Raw genomic sequence first — 19,055 nt, forward strand, 5'->3', positions numbered from 1 at the left:
GGTTAACGCACGTACCCAACGTGACGCCTGCTCTTTGCGTTCCAGCCATGCCAAGAGTTTGCCTGTCCTTTTACCCTGTACGTAGATCCTATGTCGGGAAGACAGAGTCCGCAACGGGGCCTCTTCTAAAAGAAGTTGTTAATAATCCTGATGCTTGCTCGTAAGGCTATGTTGGTCCGCCTGATTGGGGATCCGTTCCACCACATCCTCAAGTTTCAACATATCTGCTTCCAGCTCACCCACCCTCTTGGCTCGCTCAGCCCTATACCCCGCAGTCAAAGATAACGCCCTGCCCCTTATGACAGCTCTGAATGCTCCCCGTATCGTCAACAGATCCCACATTCTCGGAGAACTAGTATTCAGTATCTTTTCGGAGGGCCTCTCTGATTTGAGGTATCTTTAAAACCCACAGCTGTGTTTTAATGGTACAGGGACGTCTGTTCTGTGGTATCCCAAAAGTCGTAAGGACTGGTGAATGGTCGGAGATCCCTATGGCCAGGCGGCCAGAGCTGGTGAAGTTGTGGATATCCTGGGCGTGAGTGAATTTGTAATCTATTCGAGATTGGCTACCATGCGCCCCTGACTGGAATGTGTAGTGTGTGTGCAGCGGGTTAAGCCAACGCCATATGTCCACCACTCCCAGCGCGCTAGCAAATGCTGAGAGATGCGAGCCTCTTGGTGGGTCCTCCCTGGGCGGCAGATGGTCCCGAGAACCATCCATTGTGAAGTTGAAGTCACCCCCCAGCACTAGCACCCCCAGAGGCAACTCCAACAGTAAAGTGCCTATGTCACGTAGTGTCAATCGTTGTAACCCTGGGGGAGCATAGACAGAGACAACATTAAGGGCGCGCCTCTCCCAGGAGCCCGCAACTGCTGCGTACCTGCACTGCGCATCAGTCCGGGTATTATGGATAATGTATGGGCAACTCTTACGAAGGAGAATCCCCACCCCCCTGGAGCCCGAGGAAAACCCGGAATGAACTACCATTTTGTAACCTTTTCTATTCAGTGCCCCACAGGAGTTTCCGACCAAGTGCGTCTCCTGCAGCATCACCATATCAAGCTCCTGCCATTTAATATACTGCAATACAATACCCCTCTTGATCTTATCCCCAAGGCCGTTGAAATTCCACGTGGACAAATTAAGTGTTAACGCACGCGTCATCACTCCAGTCTTTAAGAGAGATAAATATCCAGATATATTCGCCCATTGGGGGGTCCCCAGTGCCTCCCTTCATCACATAGCAGAGTATCATTGGTCGCCAGAGGCAGCTTAACTGGCCTTTAAATTGTCTAAGTGCTGCGGGCCCATTGGTGACATTGTAAAAGCAATCGTTGTGCAGTACTGATACAAAACATAGAAAATACAACAGAAACAACACGCCCCCCTTCTCCCAGGTTAGACCCCCTCCCTGCCTCCCTGCACCCGCCAAGCCCAACCCCACTCCCTGGGGAAAGAAATGGTAAACCAAATACCCAACCCCGGCCAAAACCCCCGGGGGTGAAAACCATTGCATCATACTCAAGTTATAGAACAGCATAAAGGTGAAGATCCTACATGACAAACATCTTCGGAGTTCAGAGGGTCAGTGGCACGCAAGTACATTCAGCAAACGACACCAACGGGAACCATAACAGGAGTGCAACATGTAGTTCCTATAACCTAACAGAGACAGATAGAACTCCAACCAATCCCGGAAGTGGCCCACTTTTCTTTTTCATCCCGGAGGGCTTCGTGACTCTGAATCAGAGGGATGTGGGAACCGTCTTTGCTGGTGCCACTCATTGGTACTTTCAGCCACAGGTGTAGATTTATGCAATTGCTTGCCCACTGTGCGCCACCCGTCCAGCCTGTCCCAAGCTTCCTCAGGCCTAGTAAGAACCACAGTTTTGCATCTGCTTCAAATCGAGTTTGGCTGGGAATAACATGGCATATTTGATCTCTTGGTCTCGTGAGTGCACGTTTCACTTCTAGAAAACTTCGGTGCTGCTTCTGGACCCTCAAGGTGAAGTCCGGGAAGAATACAACGGTTTTCCAGCATCAGTGAAGGGGCAGCCCTCGCAGTTTGCAGGATCACGTTGCGGTTGTGAAAGCTAAACACTCGGGCCAGAAGCGGGCGGGGGGGCCCTGGTTTCGGCTTACCCCCAGGCACTCGATGGACTCGTTCAATGGAGAAGCACTTGGAGGGTCCTCTGGGCTGGAGATGTTTTAAAATCAGTTCCTCGACAAACAAATCTGCGGCCGGCCCCTCCACCCGCTCTGGAACACCAAGAATTCGGACATTATTGCGCCGCATTCTCCCTTCATAGCGGTACAAAAAGGGGTGGTGATGGACGGAGCATTCTCCCTTCATAGTCATAAAGTTGTATCGCCATCGCTTCTTGGGATTTGCGCAGTTCAGCTACCTGTGTCTTGAGGATGGTGGTTTTCTGTTACTAGTCCTGAAGTCGTACTCTCGATTGTGCTCACCTGGTCCGCTATTTTCCTCATGTCCTCCCTCATTAAGGCCATTTCCGTGGCAACTGTGTCGATTCGGTTTTTGAGAGAGGTCTGCACCGTGGTGATTGCCGCTAGAAGATCTTTGTTTGAAGGCTCCGGGTCCTCCCCCTGAGTTCCAGACACGCTTGGCCTTTCCTCCTGGGACTTCTGCCATGCGAATTTGTCCAGCTTGGCTTGTGTCACTGTTCTGCCGCTGCAGCCCGTCGCCATCTCAGCACCGTGGTAGGGGTTAAACTGCAGGGCTAGGGGGGTACACACCACTCACTGCCGCCTGCCGTGGGAACCCACTCGACCTGTCTGCTGTGGTACTTGGCCCTCCCACCCCGTGTTGATGATGCACCCCTCAAGTTCCCTCAGGGACCTCAATCACTCACCTCTGGCTCCAGGCGCGAAGAGCTCCACTTAGGTGCACGTCATGGCGCTCCGGTCCAGTACCTCCGTATTCGCCCAACACAAATGTATCAGGCCCAAATCTAGTCCCAACCAAAGTAATGCTTCACAACTTCCCCTTGCGTGTTATGCAATCGCTGCCCTTGCCACTCCTGCAATCTCCCACAGGGCCACTGATGCCCCCCGCCCCTCCAGGGAAGCACTGCTGGGTCCTAGTGCTTGACGGGCAACAAGCTGTCCTGCAATGATCGCACCTGGGGCCCAGTGTACTATGTTGGGTATCACTTTGACCTGAAGCGGCCCTGCAGCAGCCAAGGGTTTCTACAGTTCCAGAGCAGGCCTCCTCTCAAAAGTAGCGGCAGCCCCTCGCTTGGTGCACAATCTCTCCCTGCGCCACTCCTTCAATTTCCAACAGGGCCACTTCAGGCAAGTACCTCTGGGTCCTCACACCTGACTGGCAACGAACAGTCATTCATTGTCCCTGCTGGGTGCCCAGTGTTCTATCCGGGGTAACGCGTAAGCCTGAAGAGGACCTGTGGCAGGCAAGGGTCTACGCAGTGTAAGGGCACACCACCTCTCAAAAATAGCGGCGGCCCCCTGAGGCGTCTGAAATATTGTTGAGTGCAAAGGGCGACAGTCTTTATGGGCACTGGGGTCTGTGGGGAGACTCCTGCCCAGGCACGCCACCTCCCGGTGACGAAGACACACAGCAGCTCGGGGGGGGTCCACAGAAAGCAATGCCGATGGTGACCCTTCCCGCAGTCATTCACCAACCTGCTTCTCTGTTGTGCTGGCAGGCTTCGGGGCAAAAGAATGCAGTCCAGACGGGGGAACCGCCCGGCCGGCTCCTCCAATCCACTCGCGGACCTGGCCTCAGCCGTGTTGTTGCTTTGTGCACTCGCCCCGTGGGGCGATACTTCCGCCCTGCGAGGTCGTTGCATTTGGAGCTTGTTATAACCTGTCCCTGTTCCTCTTTCCCCTTTCCCCCCCCCCGCCCTCTTCCCCTCTTGGGTTCGCCCATGCATGGAATGTTGGCGTGAAGCTTGGGTTAGAACGTTGGGTCAGTGGCTAATGAAGGCTGGAGGATTCACCTGTAATAAACTTGTTCTCCACCTCACATCGCTTGGAGACCTTTAATTCTAACAGAAATTTGGCGACGATCTACTCACTGTGCTGGGGACGGTTTGGATCCTTCCCCCAGTTCTGTTCTGCCTTCAGTGAAACCCTGGCCACCGAACTCTTCTCCTGAAGTACTTCATTCCACATCTGCCACAGCGCGAATGTCAGCGACTTGAGGGACGATTTGTTCCTGTCCTCGTAGCTGTTCCAGGGTGCAGCTCCGGAGTTCCAGTCAGCTTTGTGGTCCGCGCGCTTCAAGGAGCATTCCTTCCGACACCGTCGACGCTCTCCACCTTCAGCGCTTCTGGTGAGCTGGACCGCTGGGGTGAGCCTGTTTGCGTTTCAACCCTGCTTCTATTGAAGCGCGCTTACGAGTGTCTGCCTGCTGTTCCGTGTGAGCGCTCCGTGTGATGACACTGCCTGCAATCCAGTACGTCAGACTGTGATTAACTTTTCCTCACAGAAGACGCTCACGTGACTCTTTTCCTCACCGCTTTTCACCTCATCAGTTCCACCTGCTGGCCATTCGTGATTTTGCGGTTATTTTCCTTCAGAGCCTTTTCACAACAGCTCCATTACCTCTGTGGATAATTTGAAGTAATTTTTGTGCATTGCTCCTGGTTTAACGCAGTACACTGTCTTTTTCAAATATTTTACTGGTATATTTCCACCTTTCCCTCTTCTCGTTCGCTACTTTTATTTACCATTTCACTCACTTCTCACTTTTTCTTCGTTTTTCCCCCTGGTTTCTCTCCTTCACTCCCTGCTGGTTTTTACCTTCCTTCTTCCTCTTGTTTTCATCATGTCTGCATTCGCAATGTCGCAACCTCCACCATTTCTTGAGGAAGGGGACGATCCACCGGTTCCATGGAAGAAATGGGTAAAATTATTCGAATCGTACCTTATTGCTATTGGTGGGGACAGGTTTTCAGCAGTACGTAAACAACATGTCTTACTACACAATTTGGGCAAACAAGGGAGAGAAACTTTTGAAGACTTACCTGATGACATTGTTGACAATGTAAATGTAGAAACTGGGGGTGAGGGTGATGTACAGCATGATGTGTATCAACTGACGTTATTGAAATTGGAGGCACAATTTGGGGACAAAATCAATATTGTTTTAGAACGTCACAAATTTTTCTTGCGCATTCAAGGGAAAAGTGAAAAAGTGATAAATTACGTAGCTGCATTGAGAGGGTTAGCCTCTACATGTGATTTTGGAATGTTAACTGAGTCTTTAGTCAGAGATCAGTTAGTGAGATGTACTAGTAATAAGAAAATTCAGGAAAGACTTCTAGCAGAAGCCCCAGATTTGAAACGTGCTATTGATATCGCTAAAAGTATTGAACATACTGCGTATTGCATGAATGAAATGAAGGAAGCTGTTGATGCTAAACAAGGTACAGAGGGAAATGTTCATAGAATAGTTAGCAAAGATGTCAAGCATAAACTCCCACCTTCTAGTCCAGAAGTACATGCTGCAACGGGTAATAAACCCAAATGTTACAGGTGTGGGAATCCCAATCATATGGCCAACAGCACGAATTGTCCTGCAAGGGGTGTTGTATGTAGCAAGTGCAAGAAGAGGGGTCACTTTTCCAAAGTCTGTCACAGTGAAAAAACTAGTGTCACCCATATGATAGGTAGTGATTTAGAACCACCGTTAGAGCCACAACAATTTAGTGAAGAGATAATTTTTCAAATAGCCAACTCCTCAGAAGGTAATAGCACTGAATACCCTAAATGTGTAATTTTGTTAGACAGTATAAAGTACGAAGTTTACGCTGATTCTTGTTCCCCGTACACTCTTGTAAATGAAGCTACTTTCCAAGCTAATTCAGGTACACGTGCATACAAACTCCTACCCCCTGACATCAAACCCGGGGGGTACAATCAAGATCCTATACCATTGGTGGGGATGCTACTTATGAACATTGATTTCAAGGATAGATCCACTGTGGGAAAAGTCTACATCACAAAAACCGGTTCAAACCTACTAGGATGGAAACACCAAAAGGATTTGGTGATCAAGTTAGACCCCAACGCACCTGAACCTGTGTATTTGATCGACAGATCTAATGTGGGGAGAGAAATATGCAACAAATTTCCTGAGGTGTTTACGGACGGAGTAGGACTTCTAAAGGGTTTCCTTCACAAAATCAAACTAAAAAACTAATGCGAAACCAATAGTTCACAAACCAAGATCCATTCCACTTCTAACAAGAGAGCCACTAAAGGAAGAACTGGATAGATTGGAAAGGTGCAAAATTATAGAGAGAATTGAAAGTTCAGAATGGTTGGCGCCCATCGTAGTAGCAGCTAAAGGGGGAAACAAAGGGATTCGTCTATGTGTGGACCTTAGGGATCTAAACTCTAATATTTGGGTGGACAGACACCCTCTTCCCAACATAAATGAAATGTTATCTGCAATCCACGAGGCAAAAGTTTTTTCGGTGTTAGACCTATCTTCAGCATACCACCAGGTCGCCCTCCATCTGGAGTCCAAACCTCTTACCTCATTCATAACCCCGCTGGGAGCGTATCAATTCGCCAGGTTACCCTTTGGATTGGCGTCGGCGGCAGCAGTATTCCAACGTATCATGCAACATATCCTGCAAGGCTTGGAAAAAGTTCTTTGCTTCCAAGATGATATCTTGATCCATGGTTCATCCGTTGAAGAGCATAATAAAAATTTGGAAGCAGTACTGACCCGACTCAGCAAGGCAGGTTTTACCACCCAAAGGGACAAGTGCAAAATAGGAGTGGATTCGGTGGTCTATCTGGGTCACAACATATCGAGCGAAGGTATCAAACCCAAATCAAGTTTGGTTGATGCCGTCAAACAAGCTCCAGAGCCCACCAACAAAGAAGAGCTCAAGTCATTTCTGGGTCTTGCAGAGTATATGGCCAAGTTCGTGAAAAACTTTGCAGACCAGGTGCAGCCCCTCAGAGAGTTGCTTAAGAAGTGTTCCAAATTTGAATGGAATCAACAGCATCAGTCAGCTTTCATTCTCATCAAGAAGGCAATTGCGGATGCTCCTATTCTGGGGGCGTTTGACTCCAATGCCAAGACCACACTTTCCACGGACGCTAGCACAAAGGGGCTAGGAGCAGCACTAACTCAAAAAAAAAACGGACAGGAAGTTGTGGTAGCGTTCGCATCCAGAACGTTGAGAGACGCTGAATTTAACTACTCAACGGTGGAAAAAGAGGCTTTAGCCTGCTACTGGGCCATCAACCACTTTAAGTATTTTCTGTGGGGTATCCCATTTGTGTTAAGGACGGATCACAAACCGTTATTACCGTTATTCTCCACCAAAAGGTTGGAAGGTACTACTCCTAGAATAGCAAAGTGGGTGCTGAGTCTTCAAGGGTTCAACTATTCCATGGTATACGTCCCTGGAAGTGATAACAGGATAGCAGACTGTCTTTCACGGCTTCCTGTGAACGGGGGTGATCCGATGCAAAACCCACCGGAAGAGACGGTCTTATGGGTGGAGATTCCTGCCATCAACCGCAAAGAGTGGGAAGAATCCTTAAAGGAGGATAGCATGATGATCATACTGAAGAACATGATTCGCACAGGATGGCCAGATAACAAGTCCGAGGTGCCGGAAACTATCCATCAATTCTGGCCGGTACGTGATGAACTATCCATTGTGAGTGAACACGTCTGCAGAGGAAGTAAAATTGTTCCTCCTAAGGACATGTACGAAAGGATAATCCAGATTGCACATGAGGGGCACCCTGGTAGAAGTATGACCAAAAGTAAAATCAGACAACACTACTGGTTCCCAGGGATGGATTCCAGAGTGGAGGAGCAGGTTAAGAACTGCACGGCATGTGGTACCAGCGACAAAACCAAAGTGATTCGCAAGTTTCCCCTTGTTCCAGTTGAAGTCCCTACTACACCATGGGCTAAATTGGGGTTGGACATAATCGGTCCTCTCAACCTACTTAACCAATCTCAGAAGTTCATGTTCGTTTTAATTGACTATCACTCTCATTGGATTGAGACAAGACTGGTCCCCTCCATCACAACGGCGGTGTTGTTAAGTTTCCTTAGAGATACCTTCGCCAAAGAGGGCATACCAGAAGTCTTAATAACGGACAACGGAGTTCAATTCGTTTCGGAAGAAATGAAGCTGTTTTTGACCACACTGGCTATCACTCACATCAAGGCACCACTCTACTGTCCCAAGGCCAATGGGCTAGTAGAAAGAACAAACAGGATGATTAAGAACACCATTCAGCTTGCATTGAGTTCTCGAGTATCAGTGGAGGAGGCCATCAGGAAGATGCTGTGGTCATACCATACAACTCCCAATGCGGTCTCAGGTGTGTCACCGTTTGTTTCACTTAAAGGGAGGAACCCAGGCTCTAAACTCACGCCCAACTGGCTTAATGGAGGAACCCCCGTATGGGTGGACAGAGATCATGTGGCTGAGAAGACGCGGAAACATCAACAAGAGTACAAACTATGGTATGACAACCGATGGGGAGCGTCTACAAAAAAGTGGAAAGAAGGCCAATGGGTGGTGGTTAAGAAGCCCTCCCTATCCAAATCCAAGGTTTCTTCATTTTATAAACCACTGAGGATAACGAAGGTCTACAACAATGCCGTAGTGCTAGAAGATGGGGGCACATGGAGCATGGACAACATAGCGGGGTGCCCAAGCACAGTTGGTACCCAACCTACATGTGAGAGTAATCATAACGCGGGTAGGCTGGGTAGAGAGGAACACAAAATTACCAGAGCACGTAGACCCCCAAGTTGGCAAGCAGACTACAAAATGGGACCGTGACTGGTCATTGTTTTCCTTTAGTTCAGGATAGTAACCTTAGTCAATTTCCATGCACAGTTTCAGTTTGTATTGGTTTCATTGTAACCTGCAGTAGATTTGTCTGTTCATTGCTTTGTTCCGCAGGGAGATGTGTTATAACCTGTCCCTGTTCCTCTTTCCCCTTTCCCCCCCCCCCGCCCTCTTCCCCTCTTGGGTTCGCCCATGCATGGAATGTTGGCGTGAAGCTTGGGTTAGAACGTTGGGTCAGTGGCTAATGAAGGCTGGAGGATTCACCTGTAATAAACTTGTTCTCCACCTCACATCGCTTGGAGACCTTTAATTCTAACAGAGCTGGTGTCTGGAGCCATCCCCGCATAGCAGTCGCGATCGGCACAAAAGTCTGCCCGCGTCTAGGCAAGCCTCAGCTGCATGCAGTAATCCCCTCGGGGCGATGTTTCGGCCGGGGCCGTTCGGCTTAGACGAATATTTTGGGAGTAGCGCGCCAGAGCTTGGATACCGTGCGGCCATCCCTGTCGGCAGTTGGCCACGCCCCTGAAGTTGGATTTTTTATAAAAATTGAAGCAAAGTAAATGTCACAAAACTTAAATTTTTCTTAATAAACAGCTTCAAATTGAACCTCTTCAAGCACCTGAAATCACACTTAGGTCCTGGTCTATAGTGATCTCTGACTACCACTGTCACTGTACTTTGTGGTGCTACTTTCCCTCAAATCGGTAAAAATTCACACCACTGGTTGATCTAATTGGATTTTTGTTGTTTTGGTATCATTGTATTTAGTAACTTACTGTAATTTCTTTTATCTGCTGGGGGATTTTTTTACTTAGTGTGCTAAATTCAGTCTGTCTGGTGTGTGCCAGAGATACCGGGAGCTTGAGCTAACTCAGGTTAATTTAGTGTATTTTAAGGGTCCTGCTGACAAGAGGTGTGATTAATCCCTGAGATGGACAGTCTCCCACCTCATTAAATAATCAAACTTTTAACGCTTCTTGAAGGAGAACCCCCCTCCCATGTAACATTTTATGGGTGTTCTCTCTTAGTTCCAGCTTTGGATGAAGATTGACTACTGCCATTGATAGGAGTAAATATATGACCACATACATGATAGAAATGAGGTGTACAAAATTGTGTGAACACCCAGAAATTTGCAAGTTGGTGCGTGTTCACCTACTGAGCAGCCTGTGCAGGTAAGAGCAGTGGGCTAGGGGCGTGGTGGGGTGGGGTACTCGACAGACAAAGACGCCGGAAAAGTATTTATTTATTTAATTTACACTCATTGTCGTCTATCTAGTCCCGCCCCACTCCGTCCACCGTATTACATCTTTGGAAGTATAAATTAGTTTTTTTGAGAGTACAAAACATGAATTAGGACTCATTAAAGAAGTCACCTGCAGGTTGTAATACAGCTTCAGTTATTTAGATGCACAGAGAAGAGACAAATAGTTTGTCATTGTTCTTCTAACAAATGCTCACATGCTATTTTTCACATTCACTAATATGGAAACATCCATGTTGATCATCCTTATATAAGTCTGACCTTTGAAAAATGTTTCTAATAAAAAGCAAACGACACCTGAGACCCCATTATGTAAAGAGCTCAAAGACCATTTGTACACCACAGCATACCTTTAACTTGGTGCGCCAGCCAATAACCAAGACAATGCACCCAGTGCCTCGTCAGGGGTAGTAAGCTCCATATAAATGCAAGTACAAATACAGTTACAGATAGCGTGCTACGCCTGGATCAGATGTGAACTGGGTGCAGTGCATAAGTAGGCACTGGAGATGCTATTTGTAGTCGGCTCTCCACCCTTCACAGTGCAGGCAGCACCCAAAGTTCCCCGGGGTGCAAAAGCGGGTGCTCATGTCCATTGCTTCCCCAGGGCACTTTATTTAATCCACACCATGAGATGAATTTCACATGAGTAAATATCCTCAGTGAGGCATTTTATGGATGTGAATGTTCATTAAGTTTCTTCCACCTGCTCACCACCTCCATAAGATGAAATGGTTTCGAGTAAATAGACGTTCATGGTGTTGGTTACATAAATCAAAAGGTGTGTTGTACAATAATTTGTAAATAATAACAACCACAAGTTATAACTAGCAATGTTTATTCTGTTACAGCAATGGAGACATTCCTACACTGCGTCCTATGGCATTTATGACCTTGAAAATAGGTCAGTATTTTTATTTACAATATCCAAATGGTTTAACAAGATCTGTTATTCAATTAACAAAATACTGACAATCTTGGTTTTAATTTTTTGCTAATTGTGTTCTACCCAGTGTACTGCTGAACACCAGTCTGCTTCCTGACAACATACAGTACATAACCTGGTCTCCTGTTGGAAACAAGCTGGTGGGTACATATTTCGTTACTGTAAATAATGAATAAGCAGAATTTGTGGTACTGTAACTATTGCAATTCATATATGCAACATGAGTATGTGCACAAAGTTATGGAAATTGAAATTATGACAAACAGAGGACACACATTTGAGATGCTCTGTAGTAGACTCATTAGAGTGTATTTTTCAAATTATCCTCAAAAACCAAAGGCTGAAAGTGTGTATGTGATCATTCTCCCTTGTACAAATCAACATGCCCCTTTGAAATCTGGCCTCAGTATATATACTTTTATTGTAAGCCTGATCGAATTTGTGTCCAGTGGTGTAAGGAAAAATTAGGGCCCCCTTGCAGAGGATGCTTGGTGGGGGGGGGGGACGGGCTGGCATTACCCATACCCTTGAGTTGACAAGCTGAGGGGGCCCGACTTATGTATCGAAGACTGCCCCCAGCCAGACACCCCAGGGGCTGCGGGTTGTCCGTTACGCCCCTGTTTATGTCAGTCTGTCACTTTCTGTCATTACACCAGTGATCAGCAGCCATATCTGGTGTATGTTGTTTATCAATAGGAGGACCCATTATTCAGCATTAGACGCTTTGTTGTTAATTACATTAAATAATCACATTCATATCATACTCAAGTCAGAGTCACCCAAAGAGAGATTCACTGAAAACTGCTACTTATGGCATACACAAAATCACCCCTGTAACTAGACCATTTTAGTTCAGGCCACTTTCTGGTCTCGATTAATGTAAGGTTGCATCAATAGTTTAGTTTGAGTCCTTTTTAAATCCTACAATCCAATAAAGAGAAATTGTGGCAGGGTCTGGCACAATCATTCATTGTGTTCTTGTCTCAAATGTGTTTTAGATTTTGATCCCACTGAGAGCTAATAAAGTGGCATTAATAATCAGTATGTGTCTATTTAGTAAACAGATTTTTCATCCTACCCCAGATATGTCTGGTGCATTGGATTGGATGGGTTTGACTGGATTGGATATGGCAGTTGTTTAGCACTTGTCTGTCGCTTATGTTGCTCTACAGAACAGTGCAGTACTTGGCCAAATTGATGTAAACTAGCGTGTGTACGCATGGTCGGTAAAGTGCACGGTTGTCTATCCGCTATGTGGAAAGATCAGGTGTGTCCCTCTTTGTAGTTTTGACCTTAGCACTGTACAGATCTATTCTTATGTCACAGAGAAGAGAAAGGCTTACAGAGTGATTCTTCACACCATCATAGCTAGTGTACTAATGTTTAGCTGACACTGTTATCCTTCTAGCACCTCGTCTTATTCTGGGCAGGTGTCCCGTTGATAAAAAAAAATAAACTGTGTTAGTCATATGAGAGGGGGAACTCAAAATTAGAGGAAGCTTGTGAGCTTACTTGTTTTGGTTGAGAGTTTTAGAGCTTTTCATGTTGTACCCCAAATATTGCACCACCTTTGCAAGACATCTGATGAGTGGGAGGGTTAATTAGAGGCGCTACGTTCTGTTGTCGCTGTAAAAAAGGACCTGCATAGTGGGTGGCACAATTTGCCCCACAAAAAGCCTTGAAAAAGGTTTGTCCGGGCTTCCAGGAATAGGTGCCAGGCTCTAAAGGCTGGTGCGAGATGGTTCAATGATCCATTAGAAGAGGGTTCTTGGGCACTGTAGCTTGCTAAGACAGAAGGCAGGACCCGCACGGAAAGTGCCATTAGTGCAATCTAGTACAAGTATCAAGGTAGCTTAGACTCACTGAGAGAACCCAGGAATGGGAAACTGAGCCTCAGATGGATCAGTGTGGAAAGACGATCTGGGTAACTGAATTACTTAAGATAAGTGACAGCACTGTGGCAATGAAGAGTAATGCTGGTGCTTTAGGTTCCTTGGGGCATAGGGAACATGGCTGGGATAGTCCACCATTTTCCACACAATACGATTACATTTTTTGATATGTTGATTTTCCTGTGGTTGCAGATCATCCAATTATGTTAAGAGGCAGTGGCCAACTGTTGAATGATCTATATCCATTATTTTCTCGGATTTCTGATGATGTAACTGTCATCAGTTCTGGTGCTGTTAAAAATCGTTGTGAATACTGGGAGGAGGTTGAGGTAGACACTGGCCACCATGGCAGTAAAAAGGGTGCCCACCCTCCACCCTCCCAGACCATCAAATGTTCGGTAGCCAGTTTGGCCCTGGCGGTGATGTAGACTTTGACTGAAATGTGTCTTGAGCACAAGACGTCAGCGTACGTTCTGTCTTGTACACACAAAGCGATGAGACAGTTTTCTTCTACACTGAAGGAGGACTCATTTATGGCACTGGACTTTATAATTGAGAGTATGGGCTAGATGTATGACGCATTTTGCCGGTTGCAAATGGTCCATCAGACGCTTTGCGACTGGTAAAATGCATTTTACTATTTGCAAACTCTATTTTGCGAGTCGGTAACCTATTACCAACTCGCAAAATAGGGTTTGCGAGTCGCTCTTAGGAAAGGGCGTGCCAAGGGCGTCCCTTCTTAATAGTGAGTCGCAGGGGGATTTACAATTGATTTGCTACCAGAATGCGATCGCAAAACAATTGCAGTTTACCGCCTAGTTCAAGTAGTTGGTAAGGCAGTTGCAAATGGGAAAGAGTCCCCGGGGAGTCCCCTAGGAACCACTTCCCCTTTGTGACTGGCAGCAAAAAAAGTTTTTTAAGAGCAGGCAGTAGTCCCACGGGTGACTGCCTACTCTTAAAAAACAAAACTGAAACGTTTCATTTTTCTTTTTGAAACACATCCCAATGCATTAAAAAAGTTGCTTTATTTAAAAGCAAACACAGACATGGTGGTATGCTGTCCCTAGCAAGCCACCATTTCTGTGTTATTCCCCATTCCCAGGGGTCGCAAATTGCCACCTGTCTCATGAATATTGAGGAGGCAGGTCCATTGCACCCCAGTGGGAATCCCTAATCTGTCTGAGATGTAATGAGTCAACAGTCTAGCTGACTGCTCCGGCCTCCGCGCCGGATATGTCGCACCCACACGCTGACGCCAGTAAGGTGGAGCGCGTTAAAATAAAGGCCCGTGACCGCTGGAGGTCACTTGGAGCCCAACGAGTAAACTGTGTGGTCTCCCATCATTGCGCTCAGCGCGATTAGGCCCAAGGCAGTTCACTACATTGGCGACGAGGAGGTTAGCCGGATCCACGCTCCGAATCCCGCAGCAGCACTGCTGGAGAAAGGTAAAAGGGAAACATCGACTCAATCATCGGACTGAGGGCCTGCCCTGATAACACCTGGTCGATGGCGGCAAGGCCGCAGAAACCACAGAGACGGCGCACGCTGCCCACAGGAAGGCACTATTGGTTGGCCAAGCCCACATATCACCTGGAACAAATTACCAGTGAACCCCTGCGCGAGCAGAAGCTGCCACCAGTAGAGAACGTCCATGTGACCAGCTGCCCACGCGTCACCCAGCACAAAGCCCGCTCTCACCATTACTTGACAACAACCTGAGTCACACCTGTGCGCACGGAAGAGGCACTCCTGACTAACCCGTGATGCAGAACTGCTAAAACAAGGTACCCAGCATCTTCTGCGCCACGCAGAGCGAAGCCACCTCCCCACCATCACAATGGGGGACAACCCAGACAAGAACCAGGCGGTAGCCCGCATGGTCCCGCAACACCCCCCACAGGAATACTTCCACCATTTTGTGAAGCAGCTGACCCCACCACTGCGTCCCCAAGGTGGAAGAGGTGGCTCAGACGTCTTGAAAATTACTTTATAGCAACCATGGAAACAGACAGAGCCATCAAGAGATCGCTCCTGCTCCATTATGCCGGGGAAGAGGTATACCTGCTCTTCAAACACCTACCAAATATCGGACCCCCGAATAACGCAGCAGCAATAGCGCTCAATGCGCATTTTGACCCTCAACTGAACCCGGACTTTGAACGGTTCATGTTGAGGCAAGCCGGGCAAAGAGAGGGGGAATCAATAGACACTTTCCATGCAAGGCTGGGGAGTTAGCCAGCACACACCTAGTGGATGAGAGAGCGGCCGAAGAAATCAAATGACAGCTCGTCCAAGGGATACGCAGCAAGGTGCTGCGTGGACTCATCCTACGACAACCGAATATACCGCTGAATGACATACTAGTCATGGCCAGGTCGCACGACCTATTAGCAGCTCACGTTGATGAATTGGACTTAGCTCTAACTCGATCAACTGAGAAGAGTGCCACCATCAAAGTAGAACAGGCTGATGCAGTCAAGACCCGCGACAGAAGCAACAGACGAAGAGACCGTCTGCCGCCAAACCCGAGAGGCCAATGTGGGTACTGCAGCTATGAGGAACACCCCCCCCCAATCCTGCACGGCCCTGGGAAAAAAATGCAACAACTGTGATATATTAAACCACTTTGTGTAGGTATGCAGGAGGAAAGCCCCAAAGAAAGACGGACGATGAGCTGCACCCGCACGGAAGATGGTGCGCCAACTCTCCAACCTCTGCCTCACATCCTCACATGGGGGAATGAAATGCGAGCGAACCACTTACCTTGTAGATGACACAACCTCAGGGGAGGACAAAGGAGAAACATACCTAGTTTCTTTTGCGCAAGCACTCAAAAGGAGGAGAAGGCCTCAGCCCACATGCAATGTGCGAATCACAGGATCTGAAGTCAGCGCTGTAATCTACACTGGCTCATCAGTGAATGTCATGGGGGTTCAGCAGTATAAGCGACTGAAGCCAAAACCAGAACTCAGGCCCTCCAAAACAAAGATCTTTGCATACAGGATTTACACGCCCCTGCCACTCAAGGACAAGATGACCGTACCCATACGGTCCAAAGATAAGGGGATCCTCACGGACGTCCACGTAAGACATCAAGAGGCAGACACCCTGCTAAGCAGCCATGCAGCCAAAGATCTTGGACTGGTGACGTTCCTGAGGAGTGTACAAGCGACCAAACAAAGGAGCTACTCAACCAATTTGCATGCCCATTTGAGAGCCTAGGATGGATCAAGAAAAGTCCATTCAAGATGCACATAGACCCTTCTGTCGCCCCAACAGCCCTGAGGCACTGGAGGATCCCTTTCCACCTCAGACCGCTAGTACAACATGAGCTACAAAAGCTTGAAGATCAAGGGGTCATAGAGAAGGTGTCTGGACCCACACCATGGTTATCCCCCATGGTGATCGCAGAAAAACCCCGACAGCCAGGAAAAATCAGACTGTGCATAGAAATGCGCCTTCCGAATAAAGCCATCCGGGGCGAGCGCCACATCACGCCAACGATGGATGATATCATGGCTGACTTCAACGGCTCCCGGTGGTTTTCGAAGTTGGACCTAAATGTCGGCTAACGCCAGCTAGTGCTGGCGCAGGAAAGCAGGTACATTACTACATTCAGTACCCACCTGGGCCTGCGGAGGTACAAACGCCTCAACTTCGGCATCTCGTCGGCGGCCAAGATCTTCCAAGACACCATAAGGGAGGTCCTGACTGGTGACGTTCGCGAGGAGTGTACAAGTGGACCAAACAAAGGACCTACTCAACCAATTCGTAAGCCTATTTGAGGGCCTAGGACGGATAAAGAAAAGTCCAATCAAGCTGCACATAGACCATTCTGTCACCCCGACAGCCCTGAGGCACCGGAGGAACCCTTTCCACCTCAGACTGCTAGTAGAACAGGAACTCCAAAAGCTTGAAGATCAAGGGGTCATAGAGAAGGTGTCTGGACCCACACCATGGGTATACCCGATGGTAATCGCAGAAAAACCCCGACAGCCAGGAAAAATCAGGCTGTGCATAGACATGCAGCTTCCTAATAAAGCCATCTGGTGCGAGCGCCACATCACGCCAACAATGGACAATATCGTGGCTGACCTCAACGGCTCCCGGTGGTTTTCGAAGTTGGTCCTTAATGCCGGCTACCACCAGCTGGTGCTGGCGAAGGAAAACAGGTACATTACTACGTTCAGTACCTACCTGGGCCTGCGGAGGTAAAAACACCTCAACTTCAGCATCTCGTCGGCGGCTGAGATCTTCCAAGACACTATAAGGGAGATCCTGACTGGGTTGCCGGGGGTATTGAACGTAAGTGACGATATCCTCATCCACTCGAGGACAGCAGAGGAGCATTACAAACACCTGAGAGCCACCCTTAAGCAACTCTAGGACCATGGGGTCATCCTCCACAGAGAGAAGGGCCTGTTTTTCTGAAAGCAAATAGAATTCTTCGGATACACCTTCAATCAGGAAGGGATTCAAGTAGACCCGAGGAAGTCTCAGGCAATCAAGGACGCCCCGGCCCCTCTGACAGTGTCGGAAGTATGAAGTTTCCTTGGGTTGGCCACATACTGTGGCAGGTTCATTCCTGACCTAGCCACCACCGCAGCGCCCCTCCGGAACTTCACACGTGCTGATGCCATGTGGCAGTGGGGAACTCTGGAAGAATCGGCGTTTCAAAAAATCAAGAGCACTCTTCTCGACCACACCAAGCTGGTGTACTTCGACCCGGTCAAGCAAACGGAGGTACTCGTGGACGCCAGTCCCGTAGGCCTTGGGGCCATTCTCACACAAGGGCAGGAACAAGGAAGATGGGCTGCCCTAGCCTACGCCAGCATAGACCTGTCCCCCATAGAAAGGGGCTATGCGCAAATCGAGAGAGAGGCCCTGGCAATCCGATGGGCATGCCGACATTTCCACCTGTATGTCTGTGGCCAACCATTCCTAGTCATCACCGACCACCAGCCATTGGTACCCCTGTTCAAAGGGTCGGCACCACACCCGCCTCCACGAATTGAGCGATGGGCCATTGGACTTTAACAGTATGAGATGTACATGGCGTACCGGCGCGGCACCAAAAACCCCGCCGATTTCCTCTTGCGGCACCCCAGCCCACAAGAGGGTGAGGAAGAAGAACTGGACGCCGAAGCATTAGAGGCCCCTCTCAACATGATCTCTACTATCACCTGCCCAAAGGCCCTAACACTGGAAGAGGTAGCTGCAGCAGCAGAAGGGGATCCTGTCATCACCAAGGTTTGTGTGGCCGTCCAAGGGGGGCACGGGCACAACTGCCACTGCCTGGTCAGGCCCGGAGAAGGAAAGTCTCATGCAGATGTGGCGGATTCGGGATGAATTGAGTGTAACCCAAAGCGGGATCCTGTTGAGAGGTACCTGGATTGTCATCCCAACAGTGCTACAGCACCGGTCTACACAATTAGCTCATGGAGGTCATCAGGACATGGAAAAGATGAAAGCCCCAGTAAGTCTGGTTTCCAGGACTGGAAACCCAAGTCGAAGAGACAGTAAGAAGGTGTACTGCCTGCCAGGTGACAAGCGCCTCAGAGAGACCTGCACCTGTTCACACAGAAGAACATGGGAGAATTCCATGGGAGAAAGTGAGTAATGACTTCGGGAGCCTCCCCAATGGTCGAACGACCCTGACCCTCATCGACAGCTACTCTAAGTATCCCATTGTGGTAGTTATCAGCTCCACCGCCTTTTCCCAGGTGGCCTCAGTGCTCGAGAAGGTGTTCGCAATGTTCGGATGCCCAGGAGAAATCAAAAGTGACAATGGGCCCCTGTTCCAGGTCCACGAGTTCCGAGAGTTCATGCAACAGCACGGGGTACGACACAAGCGCATCACCCCACAAGGGCCCCAAGCCAACGGGAAGATTGAAAGATTTATGAGGACTCTCACCAAAGCCCTCCGCATTGTAGTGGCCGAGAATGTGGACTCTGAAAGACACCTACAAATGTTCGTCCGGGAGTAGCGGAGCACCCCTCACTGCACCACCCACCAAACTCCGTGGTCGCTCATGTTCAACGGCGCTCGCCGCGACACCCTCCCCACCTGCCCTTTGACGAGGAAGGCGCCACAGGGAGGAGAGAGAAACAAAACCTTATGGCCAGC

The 19,055-nt window shown here is 48.5% G+C and overlaps 1 protein-coding gene across 6 annotated transcripts in view; it reads left to right on the forward strand.

Annotated features, from left to right (window-relative positions):
- The window catches only part of DPP4 (dipeptidyl peptidase 4), a 554,733-nt gene that overhangs the window by 247,961 nt on the left and 287,717 nt on the right, over positions 1–19,055 (forward strand). For all 6 annotated transcript variants that reach the window (XM_085645431.1, XM_085645429.1, XM_085645433.1 and 3 more), the window contains 2 exons: positions 10,942–10,994; positions 11,104–11,176. In XM_085645431.1, the coding sequence (XP_085501557.1) occupies positions 10,942–10,994; positions 11,104–11,176 (126 nt within the window). The remainder of the gene's footprint in view (positions 1–10,941; positions 10,995–11,103; positions 11,177–19,055) is intronic.

The sequence above is a fragment of the Triturus cristatus genome, chromosome 3_1 (genome assembly GCF_964204655.1).
Source record: "Triturus cristatus chromosome 3_1, aTriCri1.1, whole genome shotgun sequence".
NCBI lineage: Eukaryota > Metazoa > Chordata > Amphibia > Caudata > Salamandridae > Triturus > Triturus cristatus.